Source organism: Quercus lobata, chromosome 2, assembly GCF_001633185.2.
Source record: "Quercus lobata isolate SW786 chromosome 2, ValleyOak3.0 Primary Assembly, whole genome shotgun sequence".
Lineage (NCBI taxonomy): Eukaryota > Viridiplantae > Streptophyta > Magnoliopsida > Fagales > Fagaceae > Quercus > Quercus lobata.
Genome location: NC_044905.1, coordinates 64,082,209 through 64,100,801, shown reverse-complemented (window position 1 = coordinate 64,100,801; position 18,593 = coordinate 64,082,209). Strand labels below are relative to the sequence as shown.

At 35.6% G+C, this 18,593-nt stretch overlaps 1 protein-coding gene across 2 annotated transcripts; it reads left to right on the top strand.

Moving 5' to 3' along the window:
* The first annotated feature begins 2,283 nt into the window (after window positions 1–2,283).
* On the top strand, window positions 2,284–16,913 carry LOC115976194 (SUPPRESSOR OF ABI3-5). Of its 2 annotated transcripts, none has more exons than XM_031097343.1 (16): window positions 2,284–2,514; window positions 3,498–3,640; window positions 3,855–3,895; window positions 4,188–4,923; window positions 5,024–5,095; window positions 5,186–5,278; window positions 5,362–5,441; window positions 6,558–6,708; window positions 8,136–8,223; window positions 8,311–8,402; window positions 8,526–8,594; window positions 9,364–9,543; window positions 9,981–10,173; window positions 14,472–15,431; window positions 15,730–15,914; window positions 16,495–16,913. In XM_031097343.1, the coding sequence occupies exons 2-16, from the start codon at window positions 3,593–3,595 to the stop codon at window positions 16,672–16,674; spliced, it is 3,168 nt and encodes a 1,055-aa protein (XP_030953203.1). In that variant the 5' UTR covers window positions 2,284–2,514; window positions 3,498–3,592; the 3' UTR covers window positions 16,675–16,913. The 2 variants fall into 2 exon arrangements, with proteins under 2 accessions (XP_030953203.1, XP_030953202.1); XM_031097342.1 differs by having other exon boundaries at window positions 2,285–2,514; window positions 6,555–6,708.
* The last annotated feature ends 1,680 nt before the right edge of the window (window positions 16,914–18,593 follow it).

The window sequence follows — 18,593 nt, the reverse complement described above, 5'->3', positions numbered from 1 at the left end:
TTTTTTTACACCCTTCAGCCATAATATGCCACATCATCTTTACACAACTTTTCACAATTTGAATAATGGGACTGACCACACACAATCATTCATCTTATTAAGAACCCTCTAATGAATAAAAAATCCCATCCTCCTTCCCTTGGAATCGAAGAATCACCGATGAACAAACCTCCACCTACCAATTTGACAACCACTAGAGACATTGCTGGAGTTTGAAAAGGAAATATTTGTTTGGATCCCCTACACTTTGGTTATGTGTGTGGCAATGCTGAAGCACTTGCTTTTAACCATTTTGTTGTTGGGTTCTATTCATTCTTATTGTGTGAGCTCTCAAGCAAAAATCTATCAAATATGTTTTTGAATTTTGGTAAAGAATTTCTTTTTTTTGGGTTACCAACACTTAACTTTGTGTTTGACGGTGCCCAAGCTCTTTTTTGTTTGTTTGTTTGTGTTGGTTCCTCTTCAATCTTCCACTGTGCAAGTTCTCAATGATATTAGCCTCTTTGATGTCTCTCAGTCTGGTGAGGTTTGTGGTGGGAGACTGAGGAGGGAGATGAGATTTTAGAGTCTCTTTTTTACATTGGTTTGAAAACGTGAAATAGGGTTTTTTTTTTTTATAAAGATGTTATTAGACGTATTAGGATGTATTGATTTTACAGTGAGTCTTAAGTAAAAGGCTGATGTGGCATGTTCTTATTAGCTGGTATAAACCAAAGGGTTTACACCCCGTCCTTATTGAATTTATTCTCATAAAAAATTGGTCATAGAAATTACTAATGCACGAAGTAAATATACTCTCCTTAATTATTACACATGCAAGGTAATTTAAACTCACCCTATAGGTACTTGTCCCATCTTTTGCCCCTAATGAAGCAGGTTTTGCCCACCCTGTTAGCAAATAGGGTGGAGACAAGGAGTTAAGAAGGGCTAACTCCTTCCCCATAAGTACCCCTCCCTTTATATAATATTTTAATATGTTTTTTAAAAGGCATATATATATGTATATATGTGTGTGTGTGCGTGTGTGTGTTTTTCTTATATATATATATATATATATATGTGTGTGTGTGTGTGTGTTCTTTAACTTTCAAAATTAAAATTAATGAATCTTGTGCTATTTTACTGTTTAATTTATATTTTATATTTAAGATTTAAGATTTATATTTTCTTTTTTATAAAATTGTTGTATTATTGTGTTTGAATTGTTTTTATATGTTTCAATACTTGAATTATTGTATTGTTATGGCAATGGGTGAGTATGGGGTAGGTTTCTATTCCCCCCGGTCCTCTCGTCTCGGGACTTCCCATTCAATTTTCTGTTTTATAATTTTATTAAAATACCTCATACATTAAATGAAAACCATTCTATCTTTGCAGTCAAAAAAATTAAATAAAAACCATAAAACATAAAAGAAATCAAGATATGATATTACAAAACTGTTATTTACCATCTATTTATATTTAATAGCATCCCAAATTGCATTGTAGCTAACTCAAGCCAAATGGAAACCTAACTACAAAAAAAATAGAGGCTAATTTACTGTTTCATTGACTTATTACCGCATGGTTTCTTATTCCTTTACAATCACCTCATTTATTTTGCTGCTTTTTTTTTCTTTTTTTCTCGATGAGATTGTTGGGTTGGACTAATTTAAAGAGCAAAGCAAAGTATAGGCCTTCTTCACAAATTATAGTTTTGCGTATATATGGAGTCATGAACATGTAACACGTTCATAAAAATAAATAAAATAAAAAAAACACGTAACACTAGTATGTGGGCAATGTTTATGCACTAGGAATATTTCACAACCCTAATCATGTGAAACGACATCGATAATGGAAGAAGTGGCAAGCGCCCAATATAAAAGTTCATCCCTGCACACACCAGAGTATGAGTTAAATCCCAAAATACTATGCATATCAAATATACCATCATTGTGAGTGTTGACTTAAGCATCAAGGAAGTTTTGATTGGCACTTCACTAATACCAACTCCATAATTTGGGTGACATTTGTTTTGTTGGCCTTCTAAAACTTGTGCAAAATCTTTTAACCACTTAGGTGCTGTTCTTTAAGTCTTATTTTAAGATTTTATTATATGAATTTTTCTCATGAGATAAAAGTGTATTTTTTAATTAAGTAGATACATGGTTGAATAATCTAAAATACAGTAGGTATTAAGTTTTATCCATATACATATATATATATATATATATATATAGAATATTCTATTCATGATAATGATAAAAGATATATAGTATATACATGGCATGAATATCGTCCAAACTTGATGTAAGAGACTAAAAAATAAAATAAAAGGTGAAGTTGTTCGGTCAAAACAAAAGTCTTGAGGGCAGTCACCACCACCACCAGTGGCTGAGGAATTATAAAACCCTAAGCACTAAAAGAAACAGCAAAAATCAAAGAAGAAGATAGACCAGACCAGACGAGAACCCAACTCGCCGTGGACCCAGATCGGATCGGATCGGATCCGACTCGACTCATATCCTCCTGGTATGTACTCGGTCCTGTCTTCTTCGCCAATTAGGGTTTTCGTTCTCTACTAATTTCATCGATTTTTGTTCTGTAAGAGAAAATCAGAGAGGAATAGAGCTTGAATTTTCCTTTCCATATATCTATCTATCTATCTGTTTCGCAATCCTAATTTGATTCCTCATATACATAGGCATATATTGATCGTTGATAATTTCTTTCAAAGATACAGTTTTTATAGCTACACTGGTTTTAAATTATGGTGTTAGTATGAATGTTGTGGAAAATTCATATTGGAATTGCTGATAGATATGCATTTTGAAATGAATGGCTTCTCCTTCTTGGAGGATTTGCTAAAGCAGTTTCAAAACCACATTCTTTTTTTTCTTTTCCAAGTACAGTTCACTTTTTTTCAACGTGCAGATTTATTTAAAAACTCCATTTTTTTAAAAAGCTGAAAATTAAGCTGTACCAAGCAAACAGGTGCTGTATGACCCATCTTCTCTTGTGTTGAAAGTGTTTTATGTTTTGTAATGAATCGTGATAAGCAGAATAATAAATAAAATTTTGAAAGAAATTTTTTGTTTTTAGCTACTGATGATATTGATGGCTAAAATTTGAAGTATATGAGTTTTTATTTTATTTTATGGTCTCTCTGCCAGCCAGCCTGCCTTGTCCCACCCTACTATGTGCTATGAAGTTGTTTTACGAAAAATGTCATGCCTGTTTATACTGGTTATCTAACATTTGGTTTAGGATTTGAAAATTTTTTTTTTCTTTCAAGATTTGGTAATATTCATGATCTCTTAGCTGATGCCCTGATGGGTTTCTACAATCAAGACCCCTCTGTTTTGTGTGTTAAAGAGAATTGGAAGATGGGTCTTACTGAATTTGTCGAAAGGGTTTGATTTTGAGGATTCCAGGGAGGCCAAGATGAAGTCGTGGGAGTTATTGCTTCTTGGTTCATCATGGCATAACTGTTTCTGTTTGTGCATATATTACAGGAGAGGTTTTCATACATTCTGCTCCTCAATCTTCTGAACAATCATCAAGGGCCTGCCTTGCAGGGGCTAACGCTGACGGGTATTGCTTGCGAGAAATGGATCCTGTTCGCTATGGTCTTCAGCAAGGATGGGATAATAACAGCGTAATTGTGGTTTCCTCCTTAATAATCACCTATATGGGATGATAAAACAAGAAACTATTAGGGCACATGTGATTGTCCTTTTTTTTTCGGCATCTCATCCTTAAAGAAAAATGAGAGAAAGCCGTGGGCAGTGAGGATTTGGACTGGATTTGCCTAAGCTCGTATCATGATTGATTATTTGTGGCTGACATAGCTTATTCTCTTGAATTCACAGGCTCTGGAGGGTTATGGTGCAGTACACGAGCCAAACTTCCGGTGAGTGTCGACCGTTGCTTATCATCGTCACAAGGGTAATTTAGTATTCGCGGGTATAATGCAGTCACTTAAAAATATTTGAATGAGAGGTTTAGTGTTTACTTTTTTTGGTATGTATTGCATGCATAATTGTGCAACAACACTTGCTAATTGATATTGGTATTTATCATATATTTTCCTGGTTCTTATTTTTGTTGTTGTTGATAAGTCTGTTTTTATGGTCTTTTATTTGGAGTGCATGATATCACATTTTATCTTTTCTCTTCCATCCCATTTTACATTCTTTTGGCAGGGTTGGTGCTCCCTATGATGAGAGGAGGTTCTTAGATGAAAGATATTCAAGAGATAACATTTACTCGAGGAATGCCTTCCATCGTGATGTATTGGATAGGGAGAATTATCCACCACCACCACCACCACCACCGCCTCCTACTATAGGTCTTTGGCCACAGTCGAGGAGGAGAAGTTATGAAGAGGAATATCCACTTGATAGGGAATCTAGGCGACATGAGAAACCACACATTGATTCATTCCATGAGAATGATGAAATTCAGGAATTTGATAAGCTTCGGGATGACTATCGCAGTGTGGATAACTATCGTGATCATGGATTTGACAGGCCTGGTAGGTTTGGGGAGCGTGACCATGATGATTATACTTATGATGATTATGACTATAGGTCCCGCATTTCCCATCAAAACAGGGAGGATAGCCGTGACAGGGATTACGACTATGGTCGTCATAGTTATGATTCTGATTATGACAGAGGCAATAGGAGAGATGGTAATTGGAGGCGGCGTGACTCCCGTGATAAGAGATGTGCAAGTCGAGAAAGAGATCAGAGTCCATATAGAAGACATGAGCGCTCCTGGTCTCGAGGGCGTGATGATCGGCCTAGGTCAAGGTCTCCTCGGGGAAGAAGCCATGGTCGAAGTCATCGAGAAGACAGCTATGATGATGATCGACATGAAAGGATTGATAAGCGAAGGGAGCGGGAAGACAAGCGTCATCGGGAGCAATATTCTGTGGTATGGTTCAGCTGATTAACATGTATCTTGCATTCTCTGTGTTGTCTCTATGATTTGTTACATGGTAGGGGGCTTTAATAATAATCCTGTTTTCTTATAGGCCCCATCTGCGACTATTGTTGTGAAGGGCCTCTCACAGAAGACAACTGAGGAAGATTTATACCAGATCCTTGTAATATTTTGATGATTTTTCTGCAAATGCTATTGTTTCATTTCTATTTAATATTTCCTTGATAAAAACTCATTTTTGTATGACTATCAGGCTGAATGGGGACCCCTTCGTCATGTCCGTGTGATCAAAGAGCGAAACTCTGGAATTTCTCGTGGATTTGCTTTTATCGATTTTCCTTCTGTGGTACCTATTATAATTAACTTGTTAATTTTTGATGTTTTTTATTTAATTAATTGTATAAATGGGAGATTATTGTTTTGGAATAGGGTGCAGCGCGTGCAATGATGGACAAGATCGGAGATGATGGTCTTGTTGTGGATGGAAGGAAGATTTTTTTTGAGTATAGGTAGTTTTTGTACTACCATATTTTAGATTTAGTTCCTTTTATTCTATCTGATAAGATTGTGTTCCACATTATTCTATGCTTGTTTTTTTTTTGATAGGTAATCAGAAATTTATTAATAAAGAGAAAAAAGAAAAGAAAAGTACAAGTTGTTCATGATGATGAAAAAGAAGAAGAAAAAAAAAAAAACAAACAACACAGCAAAACAAGAAATTAGGAAACTAAGCTAAGAGAAAACATAAACTCAGAGAGAGAAGAACATTCAGTAAAACCCCAACACCGAGACCACTCCCAAAGACTACGTTGGCATAAAACTTTTAACTCGTCCAAAGTCTTCTCATTATCCTCAAAGGAACGACGATTTCGTTCCAACCACACAATCCACATTAAGCACCCTGGAACCAAATTCCAGATGTCTGAATTATGTTTCCCGAGCCACTGATGCCAACAAGATAACAAACCCGCCACTGATCCTGGCATCACCCAATGAATACCAAAGGCCTGAAGCATAAAAGTCCAAAGGGAATGAGTAATAGGGCAGTGAAGGAGAAGATGGTCTACTGACTCCCCATCACAACAACACATACAACACCAACTAGCCAACGGGCGACCCCTAAGCATTAGATTGTCCAAAGTGAGGATCCGACCATGAGTAGCTGTCCACAAAAAGAACGCCACTCGCCTAGGACTCTTTGGTTTCCAAACGCCCTTCCAAGGAAACAAAGAATTCGAAGCACCCCGAATCGCATGGTAATAAGACCGGGTGTCAAAATTTCCATCACCCTTCAACCGCCAACAAAGAGTATCACTCCTATCACCCCGAGGAACATTATTCTATGCTTGTTATTAATTAAAAGAAAATATTTCACACTTAATTGCATGTGAATGTCATAAGCATGTAACATTGATGACAAAAAAAGGTTAAATGTCATAATCTTGTATTGAAGAATTAGTCTAATCCTCAGACTGGGTGAAATCTGATTTTTTTTTTTTTTTTTTTTTTTTTTTTTTTATCAGTATCATTTTTTTTTTTAAGTGAAAGCACTAGTGAATATGTCTCAAATACATGGCAATCCTTTGGTGCAAGTATACTTGCTGAACTTTGTTGTGTTGCAGTAGTAAGCCAACTGGTGGGTCAGGTGGATCATTTGGTCAAGAGAATGCTTTGAAATCAGGCCACTTTAATCATAAAAACATTACAATACCATCTGATTGGATGTGCAACTCTTGTGGCTGTGTCAATTTTGCACGTCGGACATCTTGCTTCCAGGTTTGAATTTTTGTTTTATTACCCTTGATTTTTCATCACCCTGTTTCTTTACTTGGGCTGTTGTGATCAGAGAGAATTTTTCAAATGCAGTCCAATTTGTTTTTTGGTTGGTGATTATACACAAAGGCCATCCTGCTCACTAACTCTTCCACCTTGCTTGTTCTAGAGGAGGTGCTATTTGAGTTAGAGCTCGTTGGCTGTAATATGGGAATCCAAAACTATCTATATTAAGTTACTGAGCATACTTGCATTTATTTGTGAACTGCTTTTCAAGAGAATCATCTATCTATTATTCTCTGATTAATTGTTTGGGGCCTGATGCTCTTTTCTGTTTTCATTTATTTTTCGGCCGAGGGTACATATTAACATTGTTGGTACAAGCGCAGGGCACACTTAAGTGCAAAGCGCAAGCGTGCGCCTAATTGAAGTGAAGTGTACATATAAAAAAAATAATAATAATAAATTTGAAATTAATTATTAATGAGCAATACAACAATCAAGCGATCAAATAATTATATAAATTGAAATAAAACATTTTATATACTTCATATAACATTTATATAAACTCTCCTTTTGCAAATTTACCATAAAAATTGCAAGTCATTATTATTTTTTAGGTAAGCTAGATATGAGTATTACAATGCAATATCCCTTCTTGAATCTCTGGTAGCTATAATGCCCTATTACTAATAACTACTATCATTTAAATTATCATATCACTTAATGTTAATGACTATAGGTCTATAAGAATTTTTCAATTTAAGTCTAAGTCCTATGTTCAACATTAACTATAACTAAACGATTAACACAAATAAATTATATCATACCTTTTTTTTTTTTTTTTTCATGAATGAACTAAGAATTTCAGGACATTGCAGTTTTGGTAATTGGTACCAAGCAGATATTCGAGGGGGAAAATTAAAATAAGAAGAAGAAGAAGATGGGTGAGTTAATTTTTTGGGGAGAAAAACCAAGAAAAATTTTAAAAATAAAAATAGAGAAGGACTAGGGGGCTATGGGTTTCAAGATAAGTTACACTAAAAATATGCCAAAATCAATAATGTTAAGATCCTATGGCTACAATTCAGTTTTGGTTTTTTTTTTTTTTTTGAAAAATATAAAAAAGTGCAAAAATCGCTTTTTGAACATTGCAAAATAGTGTGCCTAAAGTGTGCTTCTTTGAATGTGCTTCCTGAATACGAATGCACTTCTTTGTCGCTTTGTGCTTAGCGCCTTTTTACCAACACTGTATGTTAAGGACCGTTTTTCAGCTTTATCATGTCGCTGTTTCATGTCTTTTACCTGGTGCTTCATTGGACCTAATCAGTGTTATTGAGTTCTGCTGGACAGGGCTGATACTTAGCCTTTATGTTTGAATTCTATTTTAATATCGTATTGGTTGTTTCATTTTCTTCAATTCCATGCAGTGTAATGAGCCACGTACTGATGATGCTCTCCCAGCAGATATTGCTTTATCAAATTCAGCACCTTTAGGGAAGAAAGGATTGGAGGCAGGTTGGTTTTTGTTAATGCTTTGAGCATGCATGCGTTCTTTTTTATTATGCACTGCAATATAAGTTGATGTAATTGATATGTATTCAGGGCCTACTCATGTTTTGGTTGTTCGTGGATTGGATGAAAATGCTGATGAGGAAATGCTTCGGTATGAATTTTCCAAACATGCTCCAATTAAGGTACAAAAATGATAAGTAAATAATTAAAAGCTTATTTGCCCTTTTATATTTTATTAACAAGAAGGCTGCACCCTTCTTCCCCTTTAGCACTTGCGTAGAAGTTTTATTGATCTTAAATTGCAGGACCTTCGTCTTGTCAGAGACAAATTTACTCATGTCTCAAGGGGATTTGCATTTGTACATTTTCATTCGGTACGTACATTTGTTGTCAGTGATTGAGCCCAATTGAAAATTTTATCCTTGTCCTTTATTCATGTTCCTAGCTTGGCACACATTAAACGTATAAAACTCCTGCAGCCTTCTACCTGGTTTGAACATAATGTAATATGGACTTCAATGTAACCACAGGATTCTCCATGTATGAGGTTGTAATGGAAAAAAATGGAACCTTGCACAATTGAATTGTGGATACACTGTTTAATTTTGTCAAGTGAAATGAGTGGTTCGAAATCGATCAGTAGTTACTTATTTTCTCCTTTTTGTTAATTTTAATGCTGATTATGGTTTTTTTTGTGTGTGTGTGTGTGTGTGTGTGTGTGTAAGTTGTAACCATGTCAACATGAATACTGCTTGTGAACACGCAGTGCATGTGCTTTAGTCTAGTGTTGAGCAAACTATATTTTGTTCATACCAAGAGAGTTTTAATTTATCTGAGCTTATTTGGTAATAACTTTCAATAAATACAAGTAACACAATCCCAATGCTTAGGCTTGTGGAGATTATCTTTGTTTTTATAGAGTCATGGATAGCTTTCATCTAGTTCCTTGGTACACTTTAAAAAGACTGGGCACTCCATGTCCTACAAGACTGTGGAAATTGTTATTACTTGTCCTCCCGTCACCCTCTTTTCTCCCTAAATGAAGAAATTTTTTCTAAGATTCTATAATACACATGCACTTTAGGGTGTAGGTGGTTGCCAAAAAGTTTTGATTTGAGCTAGAACCATATCTATTTTTTGTAGGTGGAGGATGCTACCAAAGCTCTTGAAGTAACAAATGGAACAACTCTTGAGAAGAATGGGCAGATCTTGAGAGTGGCATATGCAAAAAGCATACTTGGTCCAGGATCAGGGACATCTGGACCTTCCCAGTCCAGCAGCCTTGCTGCTGCTGCAATTGAGGCAGCGACATTTGCTCAACAGGTGCTTATATGTGTTTGTGTGTACTATATATATATAGTATTTATTTGTTTATTCATACATAATGTTGATACTTGGTTTTACCTGTTTTGAATACTTAGCATTAAAACATTATGGAAAGAAAAGTGATTCGGTGCGTATTCTAAAAGATTGATAAGTTTTTATCTTTTATAACCACTCATTGATCTCAAAAGAGTGATTATAAATTGACACAGGTAAGAAAGCACGAATTTCTTGTTTCAGTTGTACACTGGAGTTATCTACCTGCCCTCACCAAACTAGCAGAATCTATTTAAAGCAACAATGTTAGATATTTTGCAGTATATAGACATGAATATCCCATCTAGCTTTTTTTGCAGAATGAATGCCATTGTTTTCCTGTATTTTGGCTTGACTATAACGTGATGGCGTTCCATGCTCCTATCTTTTTTGCCTTTCAGTATGATGCAGTTGGATGGACACCAAAAGAATACAACCCAGATGATAAGCAATCAACCAGTGGGCAGGAGCAAATTGGTGGGGAGATTGCAGTTCAACATGATGGTTCAGCTCCGCAATCCGGATTTGTGTGGGATGAAGCATCTGGTTATTACTATGATGCTGCTTCTGGGTTCTACTATGATGGAAATACAGGTTTATATATTTTCTGACTGTATTATGTTGAAGCCATCTGAATCTTAATTATCTTGCATACATTGTGAACGAAATGGGGTGAAAACCGAATATGTTTAAATGTAATTTGTCTTTTCTTGTTTTTGGGTGTCATTCATTCTGAACAGCTTAATATTGATCTACTTGGCCACACATGGGGAAATGCATTTTTCAAGTCATGGCCTAATGTCCACTGTCCAGCCACTGTTATAGTCTGGCGATTCTCTCTCTTTTTCTCACCCTGAACATGCACAATGCATTTTTACTCATTTACATACTGACATATGCACACATATATAGACAAGTGCCAACTGCCAAGAGATGAATAAAATATATTCCATGCAATGACTAAAAAAATACAGAACACATCTTGAATTGTACATATCAAGTTTAAGCTATCTATAAATTCTAAGAAAGAACACAATCATCCAAACATTGTATAGTTGATAATTTGATCATGTGGATAGGCCATTTGGTTCCATCAAAAGTTACATTACTGGAGCTACTGAAAAGAGTGATGTCTTTGTTGGAAACACCTGCAAGTGCCGGTTGAGGTTGAACTACAAGGCTCTTGGCATCCTTGTATACATACTAGTAGTATGCCCATGAGAATTAATTAAAAAAAATATGCTTAACCTGTAACGACCCAAGGAAAAACACTAACCACATCTGCGCTATACCTCAAAAGGACTAGTCACAATTGAGGCTCCTCGTAGTTGTTAATAAAGTCCAGTTCAACCCAGTAAATACCCGATGTGGGACTCATCACACACTCGCACACATCACACAATCAATCAAATTAGGGCATCACAATCTCTCTCACTTAAATCCCTAACGTCCTCGTTAGGGTCCACTTTGTGGGGTAGTGTTTTTGAGCCCACATGGGATTACCAACCTGACTCTGATACCATATGTAACGATCCAAGGAAAAGCGCTAGTCACATCTGCGCTATACCTCAAAAGGACTGGTCACAATTGAGGCTCCTTATAGTTGTTAATAAAGCCTAGTTCAACCCAGTAAATACCCGATGTGGGACTCATCACACACCCACACACATCACACAATCAATCAAATTGAGATATTACAATGTAACGACCCAAGTAAAAACGCTAACCACATCTGCGCTATACCTCAAAAGGACTAGTCACAATTGAGACTCCTTGTAGTTGTTAATAAAGCCTAGATCTACCCAGTAAATATCCGATGTGGGACTCATCACACATCCACACACATCACATAATCAATCAAATTGGGGCATCACAATCTCTCCCACTCAAATCCCTAACGTCCTTGTTAGGGCCCACTTTGTGGGTAGTGTCTTTGAACCCACACGGGGTTACCGGGCCGGCTCTAATACCATATGTAACGACCCAAGAAAAAAGTGCTAGCTACATCTGCGCTATACCTCAAAAGGATTAGTCACAATTGAGACTCCTTGTAGTTGTTAATAAAGCTCAGATCTATCTAGTAAATACCCGATGTGGGACTTATCACACACCCACACCCACACACATCACACAATCAATCAAATTGGGACATCACATAACCCTTCAGGGGTAAATGTCTCTGGATTACGCAACAACTGCCAATTGGTTTTGGTGGGTGGGGTCAGTTGCTTGTCAAAAGAGAAAATTTATATGTTAATAAAAGAAAACAGAAACAAAATATATCATTTTAGTAATATCTTTGAAACTATCTATTATTCAAAAAATAATCTTTGAAAATTTCTTAATAATTAGGGAGCCACTAGAAACTTTAATAGAGTTTCATCTAAGGTAAATTAACTATCTTCATAGCTAATGAGCCACTCATTAATTTTATATGTAAATATATATTCAGTCACTTGGCAAAAACATTGTATACAGTGTGTAAGTTTTCCTATGTTAATAATCAAAATTATCATATATATTAAAAAAAAAATAGAATGAATATTATTATTAATTTTAAAATTACTTGAATATTTTGGGAATTGAATTTTTGTTGGAAGTAGAATATTAAATTTCTTGAACTCATAACCTAACTCTCTACCTAAAACTTATTAAGGGGAGGAGGTGCAATGAGCTCTAGCTCAACAAGCACCTCCTCTTCTTATGAGTTCTGTGTGGAGGGTGAGGTTGTGGGGGATTCAAGACCCACTAGGTGCATGTATAACTTAATTAAAAAAATCCTAACAAATTAATAAATCACTTCGGTAATAGAGCTTAATATTAGGTAATTTATTGTAATAATTAATGAGTATAACCACTTGTCGCAAAGAAAAGATAGCCACTTGGCATAACCATGGCTTTTAGGATTCAAGTTTGATTTTATATATATGTATATATTTTTAAGTAAAAAAATATCTTTTATTATATAGTATATGATATATTCCTTCTTTCATGATGGTTCTTTCTTCAATTTAGAGTTTGTAATTTGGTTTCCTTTTCCATGCATACCTTCATGTTATGGTGCTTACGTTAGAACAACTTGTAGAATGATCTTTCATCTCTTGAATCAGATTTGATTGACTCTTCATGTTTGTAGTTTGTATGTGCTCCTACCTACCTACAGGTTCAACTATACTTGGTGTGACTTTTGGTCAAATAACATTTTTATACATATTTTGTCATATTTACCACTAGGGTAATTCTTATCATCGCAAGAGTTGCATGTTAGTATCTTCCCCCAAGTTGCTGTCCACATGAATGTATGCTTTTCCACAGCATGCTCATCAAATATCAAGATCCACAGCATTCTTGTGTTTTTTTTGGATGACTAAGATCCACACCATTCATAGTAGGCATAAATGGGCTAGATTCCTAAGAAAGGATGAAGTGTTCTGAAACCAATTCCTTCATCCATGTAATAGATTACCAACACTCCTTGGCAACACCCAATGAACCCCAACACTAAGAGGATAAAAGGCCACAACTCAAAGGCAACATCAAAATGCAACAATAAATTATCCATGGTTCACCACTATGTTTGCAAATGTAACACTAATCCACTAGAGTAATTCCTATCTTCATAAGATTCTCACACGTTAGAGTACTCCCCCAAGTAGTTGTCCACATGAAGGACGCATCCCTTTTTGGAGCCTTAATACAGTGATACTTTAACTAGAGCCTCTCAATGCTTTATAATATGAACAAAAATCAAACTTCCAATTAAGGTTCAACCTTCATCTCATTTTGTCAGGACTTATTCCACTTGGGATGTTGGAATTCAAATATGAAAGAAACAAATAAATCGAATCCAATTCTCAATCATTGAAATTACAAATCAACCGGATCCAATTCTCAACCGATTAGTCCATGAACGTGTCTTCCCTTCTTTATGAGACTCTAAAAAATGATTGATTGAAGCATCCTTATCACCAAATCTCATTCTTTCCAACAAGAAAACTAAGGTGTCACTGTGGACATGAGCATACACCTTTTTGATATCTAGCTTACAAATCACTATTGGAACACCACTTTTAATTTGGCTATGAAGCACTCATTTGAAATAAGTATTGAGTCCAATATATGCCTTCCCACACTGACAAATGCATTATAGGACTTAGATACAAGTTTATCTAGCACCAACTTCAATTTATTTGCCAACACCTTCACCAACAATTCATAAGCACTCCCAACCAAACTAATAGGCCTAAATCCGTAATATTTATATCAACTCCATCTAGGCATGTTGAGATGTGAAAGGCACGACTAGATGCCTCAATAACATAAAAGAATTCACTTAGAAGTGTTAAGCATGTCTAGGAAACAACTCTTACATGAGGGAATGTCTTGCTGGACTTGGGGTTTGACAGATAGAAATCAATCTAGAAGTTCCCATGATATCCAGTCAAAGAATGTATATTACTGCTTGCAGTGCATATGTATGTTGAAATTGATAGAGAAGTTATTGCAGAACATCCAAGCAGCACCTTGGTTGTTATATTTACATGCATCTCAAACGATCTTCTGGGACTAAGTGTGTCTGATAGCTAACTAGTGGTTATTGGGCAGTTTATTTCATGTGTCATAAAAAGGAATGAAACTATTGATGGATTTTTTAAGGTTACTTGTGAACTTCTCTCCCTAAAACTCTAAATACCACTGCCCAACTTTGTGAAGTGTGGTACCTGGGGTTTTTTATTTGTTGATGCACAGGATCCTATTATTATTTGTAGATTTGCAAATATATATTGCAGTATAGGATAATTCTCTGAATTTTATTAGAAATTTCTTCTCTCTGAAGTTGCATTTAGAATAAAATATTTGTTGATTCTCTTGTATGTTCTTACCATATGCAGGTCTTTATTATGATGGTAACGGTGGAATCTGGTATTCATTTGACAACCAAACGCAGCAGTACATCCCTTGCACTGATCAGAATGACAACAAAACATCTGGTAACCAATCTGGGCTCCCCAAGGCATTGGATGGTTCCAGTAATAGAAAAGTAATCATCTCTGCACCAGCTACAACTTTAATATCAGTTGAGAAGGCTGCCTCATTACCAGACGCTGTACAGGCTGCAGCAACAGCAGCAATAGCTGCTGAGAAGAGAGAGAAGGAGAAGTCAAAAGAGATAAAGCTCGCTTCAAAGAGCAGTATTTTGGCTAATAAGAAGAAGATGAATAATGTATTGTCAATTTGGAAGCAGAGGAGTCATGAAGGACAAGCGACTCGTGTGGCTCTTGATGACAATCAACCATCTGGGTCAGCTGATGATAGACCTTTTTCTGTTGCACCAGCCACAAAGAGCAAGTTTAAGACTGATGCAACAGCAACAAAAGATAATATTACATCCAGTTCAGTGGCTGCCACAACTGTTTCTGTGGCCCAGACTGTTGGTTTGGAGTCTTTGGTCAAGCCAAGGCCTGTGAGTAACAGCTTAGGTGGAACTGTGATGGGGGTTATTAGGGGCTCTGGAAGAGTTGCAGTGAGATCAGATACTTTGTATTCAGGATCTTCTGGTGGAGTTTCCACTTCAACTGTTGCAGCAAGTGCTGCGGGTATGTCAACAAATGCAGATATGCCTACAGTGGCAACTCCATTTAAAACGGATGCATCTGCCTTGGGTTCCTATACCCCACCAACGGCTGCTGGGAGTGCCAAGAGGAGGTTTTCTGAAATGCCATTAAATCCAGCTTCTGGTCACAAGGAGCAACCTCAAACTACCTATAGGGATCGTGCTGCTGAGCGAAGGAACTTGTATGGTTCGTCTGCTCTTGGAGATGATCTATCTGACCTGGGGCTCGGTGATTCAAGTAAGCTTGCTCAGCAATTTTTCTTTTAGTGGCATGCCTTTGATTGTGTCTTACATGCTTATATTATATATGTTTATTATAATATAGTATATAGAAAAATTCTCCAATAGATTGAAAACATCAACTTCCCTTTTACATTTTTCTTTGTAACTGGCCCTGGCCCTAGGATGCCTGCCACAAGTCAGTTTTTTGTATTAGAATTTAGTTATCCAAGTTTATTGTCCATTGTTCTCTACCTGTCAATTTTTGTATAAACTTCTGAGAATTCCTGTCTGTTTACTGTTGGTGAACCTCCAAGATCGAGATTTTGGATTAAGGAAGGGTTCTATGGATTCAATGCCTTTCCCACCTGGTGTTGGTGGAGGACGTGTGTTCGGAGAAGCTAATGTCAATAGTTATGAGGTGATTACTGCAGACAAAGCAATTGATGAGAGCAATGTGGGCAACCGGATGCTCCGCAGCATGGGCTGGCATGAAGGCTTGGTATTATTTCCTTCTTTGCACCTAGAATAATGTGGACTGTTGATGTAGTGGTTGAATATAATTGAAATTCCCATTCCTATATTTTTTCAGATGCATCTAACAGTTCCTCAATTTCTTCAGCTTGTCAAGCAGTCAAATATGGAGTATTTAGTTCTTAAAGTGTTCTATTTGTTTCTATAAATGCTAAAAAGCATATGATGCCAACATCGTTAATACCCTTAAAATATTTTCTTTGGTTTAATTCTACACCTTATTATCATAGTTACTATCCTTTTTTCTCCTTATTTTGGGGGTACTGGGCTCTACATAGGAAATGGTATCTCCTTAGAATATTATCTTTGGTTTAACAAACATCTTATCTTATATAATAGTTACTATCCCTTTTTTTTTTTGCTTAATGGACTCTACATAGGACATGGTATCTTTTTACTAGCTTATATTTTGGGCACTTCAAAATCTGAATGATACCTGTGGCCACATGGTGCATCTCTATGACACTTATGCTAAGATTCTAACATTTTCACTCTGGGGATTGTGTTTTTGGGTTTTGTTTTTGTTTTGGTCTTGATCTGGTGCACAGGGACTGGGGAAGGATGGAAGTGGAATGATAGAGCCAGTCCAGGCACAGTCCACAGAAAGTAGAGCAGGACTTGGGAGTCAGCAAAAAAAGGTTGATCCTAGCCTTGAAGTGCAAGCTGGGGATAGTTACAAAACTCTCATTCAGAAGAAGGCGCTTGCCAGGTTTCGGGAGATGTCATAGATAGGTATGGAGTGACTGAAGCTGCTTGTGGAGTGAAGGAAGCGGATACAAAATCTTATGGTGGAAGATAGTGCCAGAGCTTTATAATTGGAATTGAAAAATGTAGATTGCAATAGCTTTTTGGTAAGGCAGTATTGGTTTGAGGTGTTGTATGACTCGTTGTCTTTTAAAAACTATATAGCTTTTCAGCAATAGCAAAATTCTAATAAAGCTTTGAATTTTGATTGCGCTTGTAGCCATTTTGTTCTCCAGATATCTTTTTACAAAACAGTATTACATCTTTCTTAATGGATTAGTAATGAAGTAGGTTTGTGCTATTGACCACTTGAAAGTGAATTGCTGTATTAATTTCATCAAAGTATATCTATTTAAAGGAAAAAGCTCCAAAAGCGGCTTCCTTTATCTAAATTGACCTCAATCTTCGTTCTTCAACTCACTGATAGATCTAGGGGCCCAAATGTTGATTAGGAATTTATAGTAGGGTTAGTTGTGCGTGAGTTTAGTCTATAGAAAGTATTTGACTCCTAAAATGAAAATCAGCCGAAAGAGCTTTGAAGTGATTAGAAAGTAATAGTCATCACTATGCGACGATCTATGATAGAAGAATCCTAAAGAATTTCTTAAACTGCCATGAAGTGGTAATAATATTTGATAAAGAGTAGTTCGGCTTCCGTTCTCTTAAGAAAAGAGAGGAATACCATTGATGAAGTAGTTTATTGTATGATTGATTGAGTTGATTGATGAACATGCAATTAAAAAGATACTAGGATGGAAACTAGAAATGTCTTTGAAGCCTAAGTAAGAGAGTACCTTTATTGGAAATTAATCTAGAGAATGAATGCCGCATCTTTCTTGCCTTTGTTTGGCATGAAATTCATTTTATAAAAAATCTTGGTGGCATATTGCCAAATCCTTAGCAAGATTTAGTTTAGTTGTTAGGTTGCTTATCATGTATATTTAGTTGAGTTCTCTTTAGAGTAGTATCTAATTACATTCTTGGATGTATTGAGCGTGAATGAGATTCTTTCCAGAGATTCTTGCCATATTTCCGCGCATTTGATGAGATCATATCTATACATGCTTGGTTGTCCTTACATGAGTATGTATATTTACATCCATGTGAATTATAAGGTTGGCTATTTTGATTCTTATTCCTTTGATTGAGCTATAATCACAAGTTATTGGTGTACAAAACAATAATTTAAATGGTAGGTTCAAATTAGAACTAATAACAATTTACTCTTTGAGATTTATTGAGAAAATTTTGTGAATATAACACTTCTCTTCTTTATATATATATATATATATATATATGTATGTATGTATGTATGTATATTAGATTGATAAGTTCTATGATGTTGGTATTGCCTTTATTAATTTGCTCCTTTTTTGGGAATGGGTTTGCGTGCTAGCTTTTTAACTAGTATTGTAAATTCCATTATCCAACATCAAATGGCTTGATCAAATTTTATCTCAAAAACATTTTTGAAATTTTTTCCAAATGCATTTTCCACAAAAAAAAAGGCGCTTTCCAAAATGGTTTTCAAAATAATTCTCCAAAGTTGTTTATCCAACTTCCAAAAAAAAAAAAACCATGAAATTTTCCTTTAAACCTTTACAAAAATCATGAGATTTTTCCATCTCTAATTTTTTTTTTTTCTTTTAAAAAAACTTATGACTGAATTTTTTTTTCCTAAAAATTAAGGATTTTTACTCTTGAAAGCAACTTTTCAAAACACAATTTCACTTTTCCTTAAAAAAATGTCTTCCATAAGAATTTTCCAAAAAAATCCCACTTTCTTTCAGAGAAAAAAAAAAAAAAAAAAATCCTTAAAAGACTCGTAAGAAATTGAATCCTTTTGAAAATATCATTCAAGAAAAACTCATGAGATTTTCAAAAAACAAAAAGTAGAAATTAG

What these genes read in the sequence shown, in the direction of transcription:
- LOC115976194 (XM_031097342.1), top strand. Translation starts at nt 3,593, where the DNA reads ATGGATCCTGTTCGCTATGGTCTTCAGCAAGGATGGGATAATAACAGC. An exon ending in AAGATTTTTTTTGAGTATAG is followed by an intron (nt 5,442 to 6,554) that starts GTAGTTTTTGTA and finishes GTTGTGTTGCAG; the next exon opens with TAGTAAGCCAACTGGTGGGT. An exon ending in GTCGGACATCTTGCTTCCAG is followed by an intron (nt 6,709 to 8,135) that starts GTTTGAATTTTT and finishes AATTCCATGCAG; the next exon opens with TGTAATGAGCCACGTACTGA.